The sequence below is a fragment of the Anthonomus grandis genome, chromosome 4 (assembly GCF_022605725.1).
Source record: "Anthonomus grandis grandis chromosome 4, icAntGran1.3, whole genome shotgun sequence".
NCBI lineage: Eukaryota > Metazoa > Arthropoda > Insecta > Coleoptera > Curculionidae > Anthonomus > Anthonomus grandis.
The window spans coordinates 27,221,799-27,246,525 of record NC_065549.1 but is presented as its reverse complement, the minus strand read 5'-3'; the positions used below and the strand labels follow the sequence as shown (position 1 = coordinate 27,246,525).

Here is a 24,727-nt window from a genome sequence, read left to right as displayed (position 1 = left end):
GGATATTTTCACAAGTTTATTAAAGGTTTTTCTATGCTGGCTGCTCCGATTACAGCATTGTTAAGAAAAAATTGTGTTTTTGAATGAACTACAGAATGTGAGAGTGTTAAACAATTAATTTTAAAGAAACTTACTGAAACGCCAGTTTTGCGTATGTTTAATCCGGCATTAGAATGTGAACTTCACACTGATGCAAGCTCAATAGGATAAGGAGCTCCTCTTTTTCAAAAAGAGGATGGGATTTCTCGACCTATTGCTTGTTACAGTCGTCGCACTACAGACTATGAGTCGAGATATCACTCATATGACCTCGAGACACTTGCTTTGGTAGAAGCAGTAGAACACTTTCGTGTCTATTTGTATGGTGTCCATTTTGTAGTGTATACTCATTGTATAATTCGGTGCGCGCAACAGCTATGAAAAAAGATTTACACCCGCGAGTGGGTTCAACTACAGGATTATGATTTCTCTATTGATGAGTATAGACCTGGATATAAAATGGCACATGTGGACTATTTAAGTCGAAATCCTCCGGATGATGAGTGCATTTTAAAAGTGTGTGCGTTATAGACTTTAAAGCCCCAGAAAATATCAGAGATAAAGACTCTGCGAGATTTTCAAATGAATGATAATTTTTGCCGTGATATCTTAAATAATCCAGACAGTGGTCCAGACTTTATAGTCAAAAATAATATAGTGGTTACTAAATTAAAACCTCATAAGTGTTTTGTACCTTGTGCTGCGCGACTCTTAACAATGAGATTGTATCATGATGAGTCATCACATATCGGTTGGGATAAGTGCATCGGCAAAATGCGAGAAGACTTATTTTGGCCAAAAATGGGACAGTGCTTAAAAAAATACATTAGAAATTGTCGGGCATGTGTTTTAAGAAAATCGCACACAGGGCGTCGAGCTGGAATGTGGCAGCACGGTGAAAAGCCGGATGATATTTTGCATACCTGGCATATCGACCATGCAGGTCCATTGGTGAAATCAAATGGCTGCACCTATATTCTAGTGATTGTTGATGCTTTTTCTAAATTTTGCAAGTTACAACCAATTCCCCGAAAAACGACAGAACACTCAATTTGTGCGTTATATAAAGTTTTTGAAGAGCTCGGTGCTCCAAAACGAATAATTGCTGACAGAGCCGCTGCATTTACTTCTATGACTTTTCAAAACTTTTTAAGTGAACATAAAGTACAATGTCATCACATTGCAACTGGTATGCCCCGTGGAAACGGACAGGTTGAGCGTATCATGCGTACACTTTTTAATCTGTTACGGTCTACACTAACAGACAAAAATGAAAAACAATGGACGTCAATATTACCTGAAATAGAGAAAAATTTAAATTTTACGATTCACGCAACAACTGGGTACGCCCCTGCAGTGCTTCATCTCGGAATAAATCCCAGATTAAGTGCCACTCAACAAATCAATTTTTGGGTACCTCGCCAGCTAATGAAAATTTTATTGACCCTGACAAGGCCGTCGCAGCAGCCCGAGTTAAAATAACAAATCGAGTAAAACAGCAAGCTCAACAGTTTGATATAAAACGGTATTGTACCAAATTGTTTAATGTTGGCGATCAGGTGGCTATTGAAGACTCTCAGTTGGCTGGTGGAGGAAAATGAAAACAGAAATATAAAGGACCGTATGTTGTACGGAATATTCTGCCTAATGAGAGATATGTTTTGTCTAAAGAAGGGTGTAGGACAACAGTAGCTGCTCATGAACAGCTTAGGCGGTGGCCTTCTTTGGCAGAATAAATAAAATCTGAGTAATAATTATTTGTTTACTATTTTACAGTGCATTGATAATTTGTTTTGCTGAAACAAGTTTTGAATTTGATTGTTTGGAAAATATGATATGATTAATATATTTTAAAATGTTGTCTAGAACAATATCATAAAATAAGTATTTTATGATGAGAGGATAGTGGCGATCCCACTATGCCTATGTGAAGATGGCAATCCCATCTTGGTTTAAAAAAAAACGGGTAGTGGCAATCCTACTATGCCTAGTGTGAAGACGATCCCATCTCGGTTAGATAAAGGGTAGTAGAAACGTTCTCACTACACCTGGTTGCAAGATGGCAGTTCTTGGGTTTAAATGGATCAAAAGTTAGGATAATAGAGACGATCTCACTATGCCTGAGCAATGTGGCAGAACCTTATTGGGTTTAAAAGTGGATAGTAGCGATCCTACTATGTCCAGTATAAAATGTTGCTGAGTAAAAATAGTGGAATTTTCACTATGCCTACTATTGTGTGTTACCTTCCCTTCATTTATAAAACAAAGATGATAATAAAATAATTGTTGTGCTTTAGTCTCGACAGTTAATCTGTTGCTGAATTTTTACGATTCCAGATGTTGATTGATGCAAACTTATTGCTTGAGCGAGGACGCTCTAAGAACAGGATGGCCGTGTAAGCGGAAATGCCTGTGTATAAGCCTGATGATGAGATCATCGACTTGATTTTGGTTCTTAGCAAGCTCAGCAAAGCTGAGCTTGAGGCGAGGGGAACACGGGAATGGGTCGCGCGTTCTGGCACCGTTACATCAGTCTTCGCGGGCACCGTATAACTGTAGCGTCAAGTTATTTTGTATAAGTTTAATAATAAATTATTGTCCTTTGTTTTGAAGATTTATTGTTTTATTTAGGGTTAAAGTAACCCTAGTGTTTACATATATATATAAAATATATAATAAAATATATATTTATATATATAATAAAATAACAAATACGAAATAAGGGTAACCAATTACATGCCAGGTTATAGTACCTCTCTGTCTTGAAAGGGTGTGTTGTGACCAAAATAACGTGCGGAGTTTCATTTTCACATTAAATAAAATATAAAAGTTGGATTTTGGTCAACTTCTTATTTTATTCTTATATTATTTTGCTATATAAATGCGTTATGGAACTTTTGTACATTTAACTCTTATTTTAATTTATTTGTCTGTATAAATCCAGCTTAAGAGACTACATTGTTTACATTTTAAAATGGCAAAATATATTTTCCTCTCAATCTTTTGTCCTTCTTTTACAATATTGCACGTTTGCCAGAGCTATTTATCCGCTTTTTAAGTATTAAAAAATGTAATACCTTTTAAAGGTTATTTGAGTCAGAAACATAACTGAGCTTATAATGAAAAAAAACTAATCGAAAATTAATAAAATTCATAGAAAAATCGACTTAATTTAAAAGCAAAAATATTAATAAAAGCAGCAGTCAAAACAAAAATATCTTGGAGCATTCAAAAATTTAGTCACTTCGGCAACGTTGCGCTACAGTCTTACGCACGTTTTACTATTTTTCGAGTTCTCTCAAAAATTATGAATGAATGAATCCCGAGCGATGTTGCCAAGGAATTAAAACAAATAAACGCTTTAAATTATTGAGTCTAAGGGCGTATTTTGTGTTTAGAGTGTTTTATCAGTTTTTTGTTGTTTTCGTACTTTTTTGGAGAAAATTAATGCCAAAATTAACGATCATGGTGCATTCTTGTGTAGTAAAGAGAGTAGAGCATTAAAATCCAAATTTAACGTTTCATCGGTAAGTTTATTTGTTTACGTTTAAACAGCAAAAGACTTTTGTATTTTTACCACCAGCGTCGTCACATGAAAAATATTAAGGTTAATTAATTATGTAATGACATTTTTCGCCTCTATTTAAAATTGCACAAGAGCGACGAAATGAACACGTATAGATATAGAAGATTATTTGTACAGTACACAATCCTAAGCCGATTTGTAAGGGAGGGAAAATGAAAATTTTGTCGATTATTATAATATTATTTGCACTACTGCATAAGCTCTACCCCACTGGCAACAAACCAAACAAAAATTAATTGAAAATATGCATTGTTGGCAAGGGGTACTAACAACACTTTCTCCATCCTTTTCTCTCTCACTACTAATTTTAAAACAATAAAATTCCACATTTTTGGGCTGGTTATGAATAAAACATTACGTTTATTACTTATAATGTCTTTGGTAATGCTATTATTAGTCTGACAAAATAACAAAAACGTCAAAAAGTGTAGTAATCAATCATTTAAAATTCAAACATGTCATTACTTAGTATTTATGTCTATCTTTTAGTTGTTAAGTTTAGTAACAGTAATATATGCATTTTTTTCACACAAACTTTTGACTTTGATTTAAAAATAAATCCTAATGAAACCAGTCGTACCAAAATAACCTTTAATAAGATACCTAATTATTAACAAAAAAATTTAACCATTTAGTTCTTGAATTACGTAAACTTTGATAATGTAAAACTTATTTAGTTTGGTGGCTATAAAAACAAATAATTTATAGTATTATCAATTTACATATTTTTTCCCAAGTAGGTACATTAAATAATAATTTTATGCCAGATAATAAAGTTATTATAAAATCGTGCTCCGTCTTCCCCTACAGTTCGAATTGGATGAAACTCGTAAAATAATAGCTATTTTTTACCAGAATTCCCCTTTACATTTTTTGGTAGTTCCCAGTCGGCGAGGAGCTCGGCGGCCTGCCTTTGAGATCGAAATATGAAAGGTTTTTCGCCGAGTGAAGCAACTTGTATTTTATTCAGTAAACTTTGGTGTTGGTCAGTAAATAGAGGATACATTAATTTCCGCACCCATGCGGGCCAATCACGGTGCTTTGTCTGTGATTAGCTCAGATAATTAAGGCGCGTATTTCAAATCTAATTATAAGAGGAATTATGGTATTTGAGAAAAATAAACATACGGAGCGTTTTACTTACGTAAAGAAATTGTTTATTTTCAGCAAATGGTGGTAAATAATTTTGTTACATGATCTTATTAATTTTGTTTTTACTAAAATAGAATTTATCTCATTTCAGGCACTTATTGGATAGCTTTGAATTAATTCTCAGGCTCTAAACTCCGCTCAATTAAAATTTAGTATAAAAAAATTGATAATTTTAATAAATAAAAGGACACATTTTGTTATTATTTCATGTAGTAATCCATTATATTATTTAAAATTTTCATTTTAAAATGAAAAATTTTCTTTTTATTAAATTTAAATTTAAATTTAAATCTTCTATTTTAATAATTTTTAAGAAAAAAAATACCTACCATCTACTAGAATTTTAACTATTATTCTTGATGGACAAATTCCTTGCATATGAATGCTTCCTTTAGACTTTAAATTCCGTTGCAAACATGTACTGACATATCCTAAAACATGATTAATTATTGAAAAATTACTGACTTAGATAATTATAAAACTAACTAGGTACCTTTTGAATCACTTCTATTACAATTATAGTAAATAAATTCTTCCCCATTAGCACATTTCTTTCTTCGATGAACAGCATAATCTACCTCTCTGTTTTCTGCAGTTTACCTCCAAATTTCAAACTCTGCCAAATTCCTAAAATTTAAAACAGATTCTTTAATATGTATATTATGAATACTAAGAAAGTGTCTTATTAAAGAATCATAGGATGTAAACTTCTCTTTGTCCAGGCAAAGGGGGCAAATAATGTGTTGGCTCTCTTTTTCACTCTGTTTTTTATTATGTATATCCCTCATATGCCGATACAATGTTGAAGTAGAAGAAAATGACTTTCCACAATCTTCACATATTAATTTATTATCCCTCAAAAAATATATACTGTTCAATAAAATTTCACAAAGGTACTTAATTTTAAAAGCACTTACCTGTTTATATCCATGTTCACCGAATAAATTAATGTAAATATACAGTGGTGTTTTGAATTTGCAAGGAAACAAGATAATGTAATTAATAATAATTACTCTTGGTCGCACAAATTGTAAATAAACAACAAAACGTTTCAAAAACTCAAAGCTCAAAGCTGAAAATTGAAAGTGAGGTTAGCAAACCACATCAACAGTCCCGCCGATTATTTCGACGATGCCGACTGACAAAATCCGAAAGCGATCCGTGATTTCATTGGCCCGCAGGCCCGCATGGGTGCGGAAATTAATGTATCCTAGTAAATAGCCTTCTAAACCTTCTGTTCGGCATAGAGTTTGCTTTTAGGTTTAGTTTAAAAGTGTGTTTTATTTGTGTTAAAAAAGATTACAAATAAATGATGGAATTTTCGTATTGTGACACTTAAGAGTTGGTTTATATATTGATGATTGGCCGCAGTGTTACAGAGCAAAATCTGCTATATGCAGAAATCTCAATCTTTTTTTCCAAATGAAATCTTGTTGTTATTTTATTTTTATTATTTTATTTTTTATTTTTTATTATTTATATTATATTATTATTATTATTATTATTATTATTATTATTAATTATTATGAATATGAGCTCTAGCGGACTCGAATCGGGCCTTTTTTATTCTTCTTTAATAAAAGCGACCTATTAACAGACCTCTTCCATCCTCCCCAAGATTTCAATTAAGCAGACGGTTTTCACTTAACCAGTACGTTAATATCAAATTGCTTCGAGAGTTCGTTTCTAATTTGTCTGGAATTTTATCTGGGATGAAGTTTTGATATTCTTAAAAGAGTTTTATTTTATTTAAGAAATAAGAACTTGTGAAACTAGTTTTTTTCTTTTTAAGCACGATACTTTTACTTAACTTATATAGAAATCAGAGTGAAGGAGAACCATCAAAAAATATAACCCACGTACTAAAACAACGATCGGAAGAGATAGCAACGATAACTGAAAAAGAGGTCCTAAAGAAATTGTCAGATTTGAAGTTGTTGTAGAAGCCATACTCTAGCCAATAACCAAACTCTTCAGTATATGTCTAATTGAAGGAACAACCCCACAAATATGGAATAATGCTTATATTACTATTATCTATTAAAATGCCAACATCACAGACCTTCAGAACTATAGACCTATCTGTCTGTTGACGCACCTATACAAATTGTTCACCAAAAAGCCGGATATGGAACAAATGACCATCTCCAAGTGATAAAGCTCTCGCTAACTGTCATACAGACCATCGGTATAAATACATGCGGAATTATAAGATCGGTTCAGGATTGAAAAAGGCGTTCAACAGCGAGACACAATCTCTCCCAAACTTATGAATATATATTTAAACAGATCGAATTAGACAATAAGGGCATAAACGTGTATATAGAAGAGCTGAACCAAGCTGAATCGTTCTGATCTAACACGGACGTGACGAGGCAAACGAAGTCTTAGAACTGCCACAGCTTTTCAAAAAGTAGGCTTAAAAACCAACATTGTCAAGACCCAATTAATGACAAACTTAGTTCTCAGTTGTAACATAATGCTAATAAGAAATTGATTACGCAACATCTTATAAATGTCTGGTACAGGATATCCGAATAGGAAGGGACAATCAGACCTGCGAACTAACCAAAAGGACAGGACTGACTTAGTCTGCCTTTGGCAGGCTAACCAAACAGTGGTCTATTGAGACTGATATTGCGAGATAAAATTCGGAATGAAGAACTACGTAGAAGCAAAAGTTATGGATGTAATTGGAAGAATTACACACTTAAAATGGAACTCCGCGTCGCAAGAATTTCAGATATAGATGGACAAAAAGAATGCTAAAATGGCATCCCAGAGACGAAGCACACAGAAACAGACGGCGGCCACCGATTCGATTGACGGACGAAGACAAGCTACTTTATGATCATTATGATGAATATGAACGTTAATAAAAGTTTCGATATATGCTGAGGTCATAAATCGTAAGTCACAAAAATATCTGAGGGTATAAATCAATGCATTGATGTGCATAAATGTGCCATGAAAATAGTTGTTACAGTTATTAAAGTTGAAAATTAGTGAATATTTAAAACACAAAAAATAATATAGGTTTTCCAGTAGAATCCAAATATGCAATTCCATGCGCAGGCTGTTCCGTGTAAAAAAATTTAACCTGCTTGGCAACCAAACCAGGAATTACAGGAAAAATTTTTTCCGGTAGAAATGTGAAGAATAATTACTGACAAAAAATATTATAATTAATAACAACTTGCATTAAGGTCACTTTTTTGTATACTGGGTAATTAGGGTAAATTACCGGCATTATGCGCAACTTTTTTTTCCACTCTGCAGGTATAAGTCTATGCTTGGCGTAGTCTAGCTTCAACAAATAGTTTCCTTTTAATTGTACTTATTTCAAGCTTAAAATGTATGAAAAGCTTTATTGAAATTAAGCGCTTTGATATATTTGACTTTGTAAAAAGAATTGAATGTTCTTATTTTAAAATTTTAAAATGTTCTTTTAAAAAAAAATTTAGCTTGACTAGCATTTTCAAATAGAAACGTATCATCCATTTTTCTCTAAGAGACCAAACGAAAACTAAAACAAAGGTAAGGACACAAAGTCACGGTCTCATCCAATCTATATAATTTATTAAAAAAGCTTAAAAGCTACACGTGTTTTAGGTCTAGGCCTGATGATGCTCCGACAGGAGCGAAACACGTGTAGCTTTTAAGCTTTTTTAATAAATTATATAGATTGGATGAGACCGTGACTTTGTGTCCTTACCTTTGTTTTTTTGTTCGTATCAAGGCAAGCTTGATTTAAAAAAAATAATAATATGCTAAATTTTATTTTTTAATCAAGCAGGGCTGGATGCCAAACGGATTTTTGCACTTTGTTGTATGCTGGATGCTCGTTATCTCATGTTTTATATATGTTCATAATCACTTCCTTTTCAGCAATGATCAAATGTTTTCGTATTCTTTTCTTGGGGGGTGACAATGGGGGTGTACGTGGCGCGTCAGCCATTATTTATTAACAAAAAAATAACACAATCTCAACTTTTCAATATTGCGAAGATTCAAATATTCGAATAGCAGAAAATTCAACCAAAACGATCTGAAGCCCCTCGACTAATAAAACTAAATAAAACCCCAAGTCATGAACCCTATCGAGGCTCTAGGCCACGCCTCCGGCGCAGAACGATCACGTGACCACTCCATCTGTTCGGTAATCCAAGTTATAGTGCGGGTATACACGATCCGGTTTCAACGGATGCGGTAGAAACGCAGCGGTACCGCATTGGTACGACAATACATAGGTTTAAATAGGAGGCGATACACGATGCGTTAGCACCGACGGAAGAGAAACGCAGCTTGCTACGGAAGACGGGATGGTCCTAGCCAACACATGTACTTAAATGTATCGCGATACACGTTCCGGTTGTAACGTGCATTTTCGCCTAAATTATTAAATTAAATATCTTGTTTTAACACAATTAACAATTCACCAAATGATTTTTAAACATTCTGCAATAATTTTTTCATTATACTGCCAAATATTTGTATAAAATTTGTGGATTTTTTCTGATAGGATGATGGATGGTGATGGGTGCTTTCAATGGTTACGTTATATTGGCTTGCGCAAAAGATCTTCTGTGAAGACCACAAATAACTCATAGCAATTAAGACATTATCTCTCTATGAAACTCTCAAAGCAATTAAATTTTGGAAATTTTCTTAGTGCATATCCGTTTTCAACGCAGTGTGTATCGCGTATATCCCATGCGGTGGAAACGCATCCGTTTCTACCGCATCCGTTGTTAAAACCGGACCGTGTATACCCGCACTTAAGAACACGTGCCTTTTGAAAAAAAAATCCCGTAGGAACAAAATACCGGAAACGGGTGTTGTGCGTATCTACCCTTGAACTTCTCAGCATCTGGACTGCATTATGTATGGATTTAGTTTATTTTCATCCATTTATACATATTTCTCTCATGTATAGCATTAATATAGGACATGTTTATTGAGATTGGGAACTGTAGCGGTGAATGCTTAGCTGTTAAACGTAAACTTAATCCCAGTATGATTAATATGATCAGTCATTAAAAGGATAATTTCCAGCTAGTATAAGAAATTACAAACCGTTAAATGTTTTAAAAAAATTATTCAAACAAGTTTACTTAACGGTAATTAATCGGCTGATATTACATCTCCATCGGAACTTAAATTTGTTACGATCTAATTTGGTTTTCATCCATCACTGCACTAATAAGGTTTCCAAGTTGTCTTGTTGTAAAATAATTGCTTTTCAAATAAAGACAATTCATATTTACCCACTGGACCAAATAATTATTTACCTACATTATAACAAAATCAAACACTATTTTAAATCATAGTTTACTCCCCCTGTTTTCCTACACATCACGTAACTAACTTATTTGTGTTACATCTGTTTATACTTACGTATAATAACACCCCCTAAACACAATAACCTTTTAATGTCGCATCAGCTATAAATCTTAGGAACTGGCAAAAAGAACCCCAAGCAGATCCCTGAAGAGAGTGCAACTTATGTAACAGTTGGGCACTAAAGAGTAAGTAAGAAGTAAAACATTTTATTGTCAATGAGTCGAAAACTAGCTCTCTTATAAATCACATAAGCACTCTATAAATTATATCCGCTTATTAGTAAATTAATCTAAATTGAATTAATTAATAAATATGAAATCTTAAAAATGAGTAGTGATTAATGATTAATTACTTCCAAAAAAGAGAAACATTACAAAATTTTTCTCTTATTACCATATTTATATATTTTTCTGTTAGTATCATATGAGAAAAAATACTTCCAAAAGATTATCTTAACAGAAATTGGGTGATTTGCGACCCACAGGTTTTTAACCCTCTGTTCATTGATTTTAAAGTGGTAACAGGTTCTACTGTGCGAAATTATTGATTTCACAATCGCGATTATGAGGTTAGTTTAATTTTTGCAACTAAAATTTAAATAAAGAATGGATTAAAATGAGCTTTTTTTTAAAATATAAATTAGCATTTTTGTTATTAGTAGTCCCGTATCTTTTAATTGGCGATATATATACAGGGTGTTTGATTAAGGGTCAGAGACCATTTTAGGAATGATAGTAAATCTAGGCTTTTTGAGGAGAAAATCGGTTAATAAAAGGGGCCAGAAGAAATTTCTGAAAATAATTGTTAAGTTTCTAACTCTGCACCTACAGGACATAATTGCTATGGACAGGAAGAAAATGTGGTTTTCTTGAAAAACGCCCCCATTAATATTACAAAGAAACATATCGATAATTACACTACCATTCTATTCTACATTTTATTAAAAAATTATGAATAAATGCATTTTATTAAAAAATTATGCGTGAAAGGAAAACTAAAATGACAATTATACTCAGAAATTCATGACAAACCGTTATCAAGTAGGTTCCAAAATTCAAAACTGTTCGAAAATAACAAGGTCTATTTACTTTGTAAGAGGTCAGATTAAAATTAATGTTGGCGTCTAATTAAACATTAGTTTAGCCGATAATTGAAGAATACATTTTTGTGTTTTTAATTTCATATGTTTTGTTGGTCTGTTACGTCTTATTTCACAAACTATTGACTTTAGGCATATGGTTTGCTATACAAAAAGTATTTAAAATATATCATAGAATTTTAAAGCGTCATAATATACAGGGCGTTCTATTTAAAAAAAATGAAAGTCGACCCCAGAACTTCTACTTGAGGTACCCTGTATTAGAATGTTTTTATTTCAAAACGCGCAAGTGACAATACTAATCGATGTGTCCAAATAATAAAAGAAGAAGAAAATACCTGAATTTCAAATGAATTTATTCCTTTCATCGTGAATACACTGTATATTAGAAAATTTACACCAAATATTTTTCATATATAACTTTTGGTCGCACATTCAAAATGCATATAATAAAATGTCTGCTTTTTTACCTAAAAATAATCGTTATAAAAAGAAATCATATCGTTTTTGCATTTTTTAACTAAATGGCACTAAATAGAAAACGTTTTTCGTCATCCCGTATTTTGAAAGTTGATCGCCAAGATCTCTACTATGCCACTGGACTAAATAATTGCAATTTAGTTAGGGCTAAATTAGTCCCTTTCTATTAAAAATATTACTGCTTTTTTTCTAGAAGATTGCCTTAACGGTTTAGTTATCTTTGACACCTTATGTTGTAAATGAGCCATTGTTTCATGTCTATGAATAAAAATTCTCAAAATTTCTTTATACAAAGAATTAGTTTTATATCACTTGATTCAACAAACCCTATATTTCACTTTTTCTTATTGATTGAGAACTCAATTATAGTATAATAAAATAACTACTATTGTTACTCTGTATGGTTTGCCTTTGTGTAATTTTTCCTTAATTTGCAAATTATATTTAGCCTCTATTTTGAAAATCTTTCAGACTTTCTTGCAAGCTAATTTACATAATTCCAAAATTATACGTATATGTACTTTACTATTTTAATTTAGCAATATTTTAATTTCTTTTCGTTTTGAGTTTATTTGTTATTTTAAAAATATCTTTGGATGCAAATCTGTTAACTCCTAATTTATGTATTTTCGTTTAAACTTTTCAAACATTTGAAAAAAAAAACAGTTAGTATGATTTAAGCTTCCATTAATAATAATGTTTTTTTTGTTTTGTGTAATGTCTATAAAACGTACTGAAAATTACATGATAGAAAATCATTAACTTAATTTGATTTTTGTCTTTAATTTTATATTTAAGTATAAGTTCTAAGTATATTGCCTACGTACTGAACTTAGTATTAATTTTTCTGTTTTAGCAAAAACAATTGGTATGAGGTGGAAAATATCTGCGCTATGGACTGTCCTTTTCTGCGCTACTTGCCTTACCTCAGCACAAGATACAAATCAATTTAGGTAAATTGAATATCATTTTAGCTCATTTAAATTATTTTGTGGTTTTTAATAGGTATAACCCTTCAAGTGTGCCCCCCACTGATCAATTTAGAGGAAATCAGCATCCAGACCCGCAATATGGCGGCGGTCCAGATCATAATTCTCTGGATCCTTCTGAACCTTATGGGAGAGATAGAGATCACTATAGTGATCCTGGGAATCTCGATTATAATACACCTTATAAAAATCCTTCGGAATATGATCGGCGGCAGCAACATTCCACTATCATTAAAGAGGCGTAAGTTTTTTTTGACCTAAATTATATATATCATTTGACAGATACAACTATGGTTATTGCTCGAAATTTAATTTTAGCTGATACGTTTTTAAACTTATATAGTGGTTATTTTTTTAATTCGTGTTAAAATTTTGAAATTAGGCGTAAATGTAGTAACATGCTTTTCTGTAGTAAATATTAAAATATTTATTGATTTAGAAAATATACATTTGGGAATTATATATGAAACAAACAAAATATTCTTCTATATGCCCGCCACGGCTTTGCTGGCCTTTCTGATGAATTTTAATAATTTCAATACTCAATACTCAAATATTTATTTCCATAGACTCATACAAATAAGTATCGGATAATGTCAAAAAATAAAATTATAAGATCTAAACATACAACTTTTAAAAAGGCCTTAAGCAAAAACAATAAAATCTACAATTAACTAAAGACTAAGAATATAGGAAAACTACAGCTTTTAACAAACAAACAAATACGAATTATGGGAGTAAAGATGAGACGCTGCAATTTAAATATTCTGTTACCGTATAAAAGGAATTTTTAATTAAAATTCTTTTCAATAAAGCTTTGAAATTATTAACCTTCTCAATTTTTTTTATTTCAATGGGAAGATGATTGTATAATTTAATTGGTAAAACTACTGGGCTGTTTGCCACTTTGGTTAATTTATGTTTTGGTAAACCCAAATTTAAGTTAATAGTGGGGTTCCTCTAGACAAAGAATAATCAGACAGGTTATGCCTTATATGCATGACCGAGTTGAAAATAAATAGGCAAGGAAATGGCATAATTTTCAAGTCACTTCTAGAACACATTATGTCATATGACAAACATGACTGGACATAACCAGAGTAATAAAGAAGTATCAGGTCAATATCGATTTTATTACGTAGCTGCCAGATCACATAGGCATAAATTGATAATTTCTTTAAAACCATATCTACATGATAAGACCAACTAAGATGTTCATCGATTAATATTGCTAAGTACTTGACAACCTTATTTTGTTAAATGGTTTTGTTATGCATTTTAACAAGCAAGGTTTTATTCAAATCGGTAAGACTAAAAAATATCATTTCAGTTTTTGATTTATTAAGCACTAGGCTGTTCTGATGACTGATACTTACCATTCGGTCAACTACCCCGGTTGAACCTCTAGATAGTTCTTCTAAGTCACCACTCGACATTGATATAACAACATCATCTGCAAACGCAGCTATATGGTTGCCAGGAAATTCGTCCAAGATGCTATCAAAAAATATGACAAATAACAGTGGCCTCAAAATGCTACCCTGTGGGATACCACTAACAACTGGTAGGGACTCGGACGCAACTGAAACATTTCCATTCTTTAATATTGTTTTTTGATATCTACCGGTCAGGTAGGATTTAATCCATTTATGGGCAAGACCACGCATACCACAGTCATTAAATCTATCCAATATTAGGTTAATATTTATTACATCAAACGCCCTATTTTTTTACTTAAGTCAAAAAATAGGCTTACACATTTATTGTTTAATTCCAAATTAGACAAAACATATGAATATAGTGACAAAATTGCATCTTGTGTAGAGCGACCCGTCCTGAAACCAAATTGATAGTTACTGAAAAATTTTTATTTGAGTAGAAAAGACTCCAAACGTTTAGAGAAACACTTTTCAAAAACTTTCGAAAACACCGATAGGAGTGAAGTTCCTCGATAATTGGATATCAGATGCTTATCACCTCCTTTATGGATAGGGACAACAAGAGAGTTCTTCAGAGCCGGCGTAATCGGTGTCACCAAAAATTCAAGGACGTGTTTAATAACACAGCAGGGAATTCCATCATCACCAGCCGAGTGCTTATTAGTGACGACAGATAAGATAATTTCACGTATTTCAATTTCATCATACGAACATAAAAATAATGAATTTAAAATTATTTTATTATTTAATATTTTTGGCCATTTATTTGTTAAGGCTAAATTCCTCCTATTATTTACAATTTTGTTTACAGACTCAATAAAAAAATGATTAAAAAGTTCAGTGGCTTCCTGCATATCAGATTATAGCATAAATTAGAACCGTTTTCGTTAAAAAAATATTCCGGTTGTTTGGAATATTCCGAATTGTTGGTATTATTTTTAATCACTTAAGCCATACTGTCTTCGAGATAAAATTAGACTTAGCAAAAAGTTCATTATAATAGGTACGTTGGGCTATTTTGGTTTTTAAAAAATTTTGTTTTATTAATATATTATATTTCTTTAAAATATTTTCTTTATGTGTGTTATATTTATAGCTCTTAAAAATTGACCTTCATTAATCAAATCTTCTGTCATCCACGGCCTGCGGGTGGTTCGACTTTCAGGATAGCACCTTTCCAAAGGAAATGAATCATATACAGCAAACTGAAAAGTGTTAAAAAAACTGTCAAACTGAGAATCTAAGGAGGATCCATTACAAAAAGTTGAATTTAAATTTATATTTGACACCATAGAATAAAACTTTTTAATATTATATTCCTATGTAAAGAACCTTTTTTTCATAAGAAGATGATATATTATTATCATTATAATTAATTTGATTAATATCGATTTGAACTGTGGAGTGTCAATAGGTTTATAGGTTTTGTTGTTCATTGAATTATTAGTAGATGACATTAATGGTAACTGATCTGTGGATTTGTTAATGATTTGTAACATTAAAATAAATTGTTTTTGTTCCAAAATTCTATTTTCTAGGTGAGAGATTAATTTAAAAAGATCACTCACCTTAGAGCATATTTTAACTCCATTCTTGTTTTGGAGCAATCTAGTTTGCCACACACATTGTTTTGATCTGAGTTAACCTCAAAGCCACTGTTATTGTCGGAAAATGCATTTTCTCGCACACAAAAAACTGCAACCAGCCTACTTTTAATGCACAAAGCACTTCACTATTAGCAAAAGTTGATGGTAATTTTTGAAGAACAATTAAGTCAATTATTTCATATTTTTGTAACTTTTTTAATACCGCTGATAGAACAACCTGTTATGTGAGCCATCTTGTGGTACATCCTGTGGTATTTCATTGATACAGTGTCTAATTTCGGCTTTTAATGCTTCCATGGTTGCAGGCTTATTGGCATAAACCTGTGACTTGATATAACCCCAACAGCCAGAAGTCTCAAGGCGCAAGAATGTGGAGGTCATTATGATCACGAAATTGAAAAATAACACGACCAGAAGCAAACTCAAACAAGTGCAAGATGCTTGACGGGCGATATGACATGTGGCACCGTCCTGTTGAACCCACATGTCGTCAAGATCAATACCTTCCAAATAAGACACAATAAACTGTGTTATTGATAGCACACGTTTGCCATTCATCGCTACTACATTACTTTTTTGTTTTCGAAAAAAAAACGGTCCAATTATTTCTCCAGACCATAATGCACACCATACAGTGACACATTGTGGATGCTTTGCTTTCTAAAGAATCATTTGTGGATTTTCTAAGCCCAAAATGTGACAGTTTTGCCTATTAACGAAGCCATCGAGATGAAAATGGGCCTCATCATTGAAAATGATTCTGTTTGCAAAATCAGCTGATTTTATTCACATTGAAGATACTTTTTTTTTGTAACCTACAAGAAGTGGGCTTTTGACCAGTCCATTAAAGAAAATTATTTAATTATTAAATTAAACTAAATTATTAATTTAACTAGATTATTCATTATTCTTGATTACTTCCTCACATTTTCTGGGCAGCGATTCTTGATTGCAGTTTAGCTATTTTGAATATTGCCTGTATCTTCATATTCCTACTTTTTGAATAATTTCCTTCAAACTACTTTGATTTGTGATGTTATGTATAATCAGTATTTTTAACTCCACAAATTGTCAGTTAGATTTCGATTTGGATAATCTAGGACCTAATAATATTTTTTTAGGTCACTGTTGCTGCTTTGCCCCTTTCTTCACAAAATTTACAACTAGGCTTACAAAATTTCCACCACATTTATGTATCTTTAACAAAAATTAACTATTTCTGTTAGTTATCAATCGGAGTAAAAAAATTTATAACTGTCAAATTTGTCAATTTAATAATTATAAAAATGAATCAACAAAGTAATTTAATTTCACTTAACTACGCTTTTAGCACCTATTTTATAGTAGCTTCGAGACTAGTACGTCCAGGTCAATTGTACAGGGTGTCTGTCACGATCTTAAAAGAAAAGCAGCCTCTGAGTGTTAGAGCGTCAATTTCTCGAAATGGCGTTGAAATGTCCTCAGATGTAAAAGCTGTTAAGGAGGGAATCCCAGAGACTCTTCTAATGAGGGTAAGCAATCTCTGAATAAAATATTTGTTAAAAAAAGTCGTGTGATTGTTAGTTAATAACATTTAAATTTTAGGTGCCTAAAACTAGTGCTATAGGGGAATATAAGTTAAAAGTGGACGGCCTTTATGACGATATTTGGGGAGGCGTTGCTTTCACCAATGAAACCGAACTTGCTTTTTCACAAAGGTCCATGACTATATTTATACAAATAGAAAAGCCTGTATATATGCAAGGGGAGACAGGTAAGAAATTTTAAACCATTTATATAAGTTTTTACATTTCTTAGATTTTCAGTTCGTTTTCGGACCATACCCATTAATACTGAACTAAAAGCCTTTGACGAAGCGATTGACGTATATATGTTAGATCCTAGTGGGCATATTATGAAGCGGTAAAGTAGCTATTTTATATTAAAAAAACTATTAGTATTAAGTTTATTGTTTTCTAGTTGGCTTTCAAGACAGTCCAACTTAGGTACCGTTAGCTTGGACTACCAACTTTCAGATCAGCCTGTCTTCGGTGAATGGAGAATTAAAGTGGTGGCGCAAGGGCAAGTAGAAGAATCTACTTATATGGTGGAAGAATATTATCAAACACGTTATGAGGTAAGATTTTCATGGTATAAACTTTTGTTAATAACTATAGAAGTTCTCATAATACAGGGTATCCCCAAAAGCTCTTTTCAAAATCTCACCACATATTCCTGATATCACAATAGATCGATTTAAAGCAACTTACATTAGTCCGAAATTGCTCCGATTCTGATTTACAAGACGGATAAGTTGAAAAATGAAAATCGATTTTTTTAAATATATGCATATAACATTTCTTAACGTATTACCTTAAAAGTCGATGTCCAGGGTTTTTTTCGGATGCGAAACCCGAATATACACACTTTTCACTGTGGCCATCAGGGGGCGCTTCACACTGCACTTCTAATGGTTTAAAATGTCCATAACGTCCATGTAGTTTCTTACTTTTTTGTTAGATAAAAATCTCATAAATTTTCAACAAAAAAGCCTTTTGTTAGCTATTAAAAAGTTAGCGGTTTTCGCGATAATTCGGTTTTTAGTTGTTCGATGTCTCCACGGTATATTCAAATATTTTAAATTAAAAACAATTAGTCTTATTTAAGCACGAAATTAATCTATTAAACAAAAGTAATTTTTATAAAAAATGTTTAAAATGTCTATCATTTTCAATTTCGAATACAAAGATTTACACGCCTAAGAAAATTGAAATTAACTCTCATCACTTTTGCATTAGCTCGAAGAATATTTGTTATTTATTTATATTATTTATGTCCTGTGTACGTTCTGTTTGATAATTTGGTATAGGCCGATTTGGAAATCTTTCTCCGAATTTAAAATATTTGAATATACCGTTGCGACATCAACCATCTAAAATCCGAATTATTGCGAAAATGGCTAACTTTTTGTTTCAAATTGATAAAAAAAATTGTTTTTTTTACAAAAAATTAAGAAGTTACACTGAGAAAAAATGTATAGACATTTTAAATCAATCATCAGAACTGCAGTGCGAAGCGCTTTCTGATGGCCATACTGAAAGAGTGTGCATATTCGGGGTTCGCATCCCAAAAAACCCATGGATACAAATTTTTAATGTAATACGTTAAAAATGTTCATAAATTAAAAAAAATATATATTTCTATTTTTTAACTTGACCTGTCGGTCGGAATGGGAGCAATTTTGGACTATAATAAGTTGCTTTAAACCAGCCTATTGATATTTATGTTCTCAAGAATATGTGGTGATATTTTGCAAAGACCTTGTGGGGATACCCTGTGTATTTAAGAGACATGTAATGTAAGATATTTTCTTTAGGTTAATGTAACTATGCCTGCTTTCTTTCTAAATACGGATCCATATATTACTGGAATCATAATGGCGAATTATACCAGTGGCGCTCCTGTGAGGGGTAATCTAACACTAAAAGCCTCTGTCAGACCCATTCGACCAATCGATGTAAATAGAATGTTAAAGAAAAATAGACCCAGACCCATAGAAAGTAATTTGTACGACCATTTTGGTCATAATGATTTTTGGAAGGCTGATAATTATGGGTAAGTATGTCCTCTTTAGAAAATATCAGAACTTTGTTAAACAATATTACATTTTATGAATCTGAATCTTGAACTGATTTTTTTTTTTAATTTGTTATAATTTTTCCGACATTTAAATAATAATAATTCAGTTACCCAGTAATAATGCAACCTTAAAATAGGTTATCTCTTCACAGTTCTAATACACATGATACTAATTATTACTACAAAAGGGATTTTAAGGCAGTAGAAACTAATATTAAATGAACTCCATTATAACTCTAACTGGAAACTAAGTAAAATTGATTCAGTGTTGACAGTATTAACTAATATTGCTAAATATTAACAAAAAATAATAAATAAAATTCTATTTCCCATATCTAGGCAGTAGCTTATTGTACCTACTAGAGACGTGTTCACCAAATCAAGTATGTATTTAAAATTACTCCCAAGTTTCTAGCTTTTCTAACAAAAAATAGTTTTAAATTATTTCATTCGGAAAATTTGAAAAAGGTATGAGAACGATGTTTTTGTGCTATGAGTGGGTAGTGATGAATTTCTTTCTGATTTCTTAACTTTTATCAATTCTATCTATCATAATATAGCATTTACTTTGGAAAAGGAATCAGAAAGAAACAAGAAACTACCCTTCTTAGATCTGATCCATCAAAGAAACTTCAGCAATATCTCTTTCGAAATTTACGGAAAACCGCCATCCACTGACAATGTCATTCAATTTAATTCTAATTCTCCTCATCAACACAAGTTTGCTGCTTTTAATTTTGTATTTTATCGCCTTTTTAAATTACCTTTATTAAAGACTGCCTTTCTAAAAGAACACAATACAAATAAAACCATAACTTTAAATAATAATTTTCTTTTAAACAAATTCTACAAACATTACTTTAAATTTTATAACCGGTACAAGCTAACGATGTTATTTATCCCCCTAAAAATGACACTGAACAAAATTTTAAAAATTTTTGATGCTTAAGCTATTTTGGTGGCATTCCAACAACTATGCAACATTTTTAAGTCTTTTGTTACTATAGCTTTTAAGACAACTATTTCACGTTGACAGGACTTGGTGAAGATTTTAGATAAGCCAGAGCCTCTCTCTAATTCTGGTGTATATTACCTACGATGTGCAGATTGCTCTGCTGTTTATGTAGTCTTACTTAGTCTCACGCTTACTTCGTTTATTCCTAAATAAAAGTCAGTTCTCGGTGGCGCAGTGTCATAAAGGCAAATTATAGGCCTTTGTGACACTAGGAGATGTGAAAGCTATTAAGTCAACTTCATGAGTTTTATTTTTAATTTTTATTTGTTTAGTTTTATTGTTTGTTTGTTTTTTGTAAGAAATATGTTGTTTTGTTTAGGTTTTATTTCTAGTGCTATCATATAGTTCCTTGGTAGCGCCTGAGGGTGTATTATTGGTCTTCAACCTTTCAGGTAATGCTTTTGAAACTTTTTTAAATCGTTATTTAAGATTTATCTTGCAATAAGGTTTATTTTATGTTTTTAAATTTGATGATGGTTAATTCTTTAAGCGAAAGATGTAACCGTTCTGATCGTTGACTTTATATGTGAGTTTTAAGACCGAGAATTCGTGTTTTTCGCCTTGTTTAAAATTTCAATTTGGTTTTAACTGGTTTTCTAAATCATTTTTTTGTTTTTCGAAAAATAGTAGTTTAATTTTTAAGGGATTCAATTTTAAGTGATGTTTTTCTGAGTGTTTATATAGGAATCTGCTAATTGAATTTTGATAATTATTTAAAAATATACAATAAACCCAAATAACATAAACTTAGAAAATAAGTCAATAATCAGTTGAAATTTCTTTACTTGGAAAAGCCTCACAAAAATGTGATTCAAGACTATTCTGCGGTATTTGCTAAATTCATTTTAACACAAACATTAATTACATATTCTCCGTTCAAAAATAACATTCATTTGATAGATGAGCTATAACTACTCGAAAAACAAACAAAATCATAAATATAAAATTATAAATTTTGTAGATGTAGAATGACTAAGAATCAAATTATATTTTTCGATAAAAGATGATTTTGATCTACACCACAGGTACGCGTACCAAGATAACGTAGTTACCAAACTATTTAGAAGAAAAAAATAGGTCTTTTTTTATACAGAAAGCTCCACCGGAAAGTGAAACGGAAATCTCTGTTTCCTCAGGTATTTTATGTGTTTCCTCAGGTATGTAAAAAACATTTATTCTTCTCATTTGTTTTTATCCTAAAGTGACATTATCATTTTGGCATTAGCAGAATTCATTTTAGTTATAGTCACCGCCCAACATATTTGATTTTGGACACTTTGGCTCTAAGTAAATTTGGTTTAAGTCAGCGAAAATCCCTATGATGTTGATTATTATGACTTTCAGTTTGAGTGGTTTAAGTGGTAACTTTTAACATTGTTATCCTTTGTAGTCCTAATAACATCTATTAATTATCATTAGTATCCTTTGGGGTGGTTGAAGTCATACCTGTCTGGCCGCACCCAGAGGGTGGTTGCATCTGGATTTTCGTCAGGGATAGCACACCTTAAATGTGGTTTACCTCAAGGGTCAATGTTAGGTCCTATTTTATTTTTATTATACGTTAATGACTTAAGCTCTCTATGACTGCATGAACTAGTGGTTCAGTTTGCCGATAATACTACAATTCTGTGGAATAACAAAGATCAAAAAGTAGTCAGATCTCTCATAGTAGAGGACCTTCACAAAATTAAAGAGTGGTGCATCTGCAATCAGCTTGTAATCAATGTTGATAAGACTTTTGTTCTGGGCTTTAAGTGTAATGTAGAGGGTTTTTTGTTTGATGAGCAGAGCCCACTACATGGTGGGGATTATTGACGATTTCTCGGACTCTTCATTGATGAGAGTTTAAGGTTTTTGACAACCACGTTTTGGGCCTCGCTGCTAAACTTTCTTCTAGTTGTTTTGCAGCCAGGGTTGCCAGGCATGAGTTGGGGGGGTTGTTTGCTCGTTCAATTTATTTCGCCTTAATAGACTCTCATAGATTGCCATTTTGGGGTTTGTGCTCCAAGGGACTCCTTAACATAATTTTTACTATTCAGAAAAAAGCATTAAGGTATCTGTGTGGTGTTGGTCTGAGAGTCTCTTGTAAACCTCTTTTTGTAGCTGAAAGAATTTTAACAGTTTTCTCACTCTTTATATTGGAAACTGCATAATCTCCGTAATCCACCATCCTGCACCAGTCATAATACTCGTCAAGTGGCCAACTTATGTCTTCCAATCCCCACCTCCTCACTTACGAGAAACTCTCTTATATTTATTAGTCGTAATATATTTAATCATATTCCTTTTTCGATTAGGACTGTTACAGACCTTAAAAAGTTTAGGAGAGAACTAAAGAAATTAATCTTACCAAAAGCTTACTATAGCATTGAAGAGTATTTTAACGACTCATTTTAATATTTAAAATTAATTATATATCTGTTGATCAGATTTATTTTTTATTTTTTTTTATTATTCTTGTTTTATGTTGGTTCTCGCCTTTTCTTTTCTTCTTTTTTGATTTTTTCTTTGATTATATAAAATACGCTATGTACAATCAAAATCGATTCTGTATTCTGTTTTTGTCCTGTATCCTGTGTAACCAAATAACTACTAGTATTATAAATTCTAGGATTAAGAAGCTTTTAGCACAAGTTTGTAAACTTAGCAAATAAAGTATATTTTGACTTGACTTTGACTAGTCTCTATATTTTGTCAGATCGTCTGTGAACCGTAAAATACTTTACTGTTTTATAATTTTCTGAAAACTGATTTAAATATATGTATTACTTAAAGAAGTGAAAATTATTATCAGATACAAAATGTGGATCCAATTTTTGGTAACATTTGGTGGAATAATCGGGACTCTTGGAAACTAAAAAACTGTTCGTTGATTTTTGGGTACGATAAAAAATAACTATGAACCAGTAGAACTAGGGATGCACTACTGAATCGGATCTCAGAAGCCTGTATTGAGATATGAAATATTCCAATTCAAATATGTTCTTTGGTCTAGCCTTGTAAATATGTATAATAGATGTTGAAAGACATAGTTTCTAACATTTAATTTAAATTTAGTTAAGATCGTTTTTTTAGTATTATATTCCATTTTAGAAATAGGTAATACAATTCGAAATAGATTTATAGTACAGAAGCACAGTCCATAAAAATATCTAATTATTGTAAGAAATACCTTGAATAACATTTTTTTCTTGTAAATAATTCGGTGACGTGCTGCGCTGCTGGTACATATGTACATATAAAAGTTATTCGTTTTTTGTAGAATATGTATGTTCCTTAATCATCAACTTCTATAACATAGTATTAAAACATGTTTATGCCGTTTAAAGAAATTTATGATTTTATATTTCTTTTGATAAAAATTTAATATTCTGTATTTCTTTAACGGATCATGTTTTGCGTATAGTTTGTATAGCAAAAAATATTATTTTCGAACCTAGAATACGTTATCAAAGATTGTATATTAAAACCTGAAATACCCCGTATTAAGATTAGTTTCGATATGAATATCAGTATTCTGCCACGGCCAGCTAAATACTAGCTCCCTCCCCCCACTTATTTTTTTATGTGAAAAAGCAAGCACACTATCCCTTGCAATTATATCAAGGGGTGAATTCTGGGGGTAGTTGTAGTTTAATATGAGCTAATTAAAGCACGGTTACTTCAAGTTTCTATACAGGAAAAAAATATTAATGTAAAAAAAAAGTATTTTTTATATACATTTTAAATTAACTATAACTTTAACTTAGGCATACCGAGGATTTTTCGAAGGTACTTTACCCCAAAAACGTTTTTTGTTTTTAAATTAAAAAAAAATAAATTTGTTGGTAACAGCTAGTAACTATTGATAAATGAAATTCATCGATTACTTACATCAAAGAGCTAATACCCTATTATATGTTCAATTAATATACAGTATGTTCAACACAATATTTATGTTATATTTAGATATATCAAACGACATTTAAAAAAATAAGAAGTGTGAGGCTTGCGCTATCTTTAAAAAACATCTCGTAAGTATGACACACTGATATGATTTTTTAAGTAATATTATTTTTTTATAATTATTGGAAATTATTCGATGTCCCAAGCTGCACAGAAAATATACCACAGAACAAAATTATTTATATTAGTTATAATAAGAGCCTACTGAATAATAAAATATTACTTAATGGCTTTAATTAAAACAATTCTGTCTTCTAAACAAACTTTTATAACAAAGTTTTAGATATAACTATGTGACATGTGACAGTTTAATAAAATATTTTTATAATGCAATAAGTAATTTGGTATAAAGCATTTATAAAACAATCTTATATAAATACATATATTGTGTATGGAAAATTTGTTATTTACTTGC

At 31.5% G+C, this 24,727-nt stretch overlaps 1 protein-coding gene across 1 annotated transcript in view; it reads left to right on the top strand.

Annotated features, from left to right (window-relative positions):
* LOC126734964 (CD109 antigen) overlaps nt 1-24,727 on the top strand; it is a 157,801-nt gene that overhangs the window by 50,888 nt on the left and 82,186 nt on the right. Inside the window, exons 2-8 of the mRNA XM_050438830.1 lie at nt 12,556-12,652; nt 12,705-12,929; nt 17,065-17,245; nt 17,319-17,487; nt 17,540-17,636; nt 17,694-17,850; nt 19,090-19,328. Coding sequence (XP_050294787.1) covers nt 12,570-12,652; nt 12,705-12,929; nt 17,065-17,245; nt 17,319-17,487; nt 17,540-17,636; nt 17,694-17,850; nt 19,090-19,328 — 1,151 coding nt within the window. The 5' untranslated portion in view covers nt 12,556-12,569. The remainder of the gene's footprint in view (nt 1-12,555; nt 12,653-12,704; nt 12,930-17,064; nt 17,246-17,318; nt 17,488-17,539; nt 17,637-17,693; nt 17,851-19,089; nt 19,329-24,727) is intronic.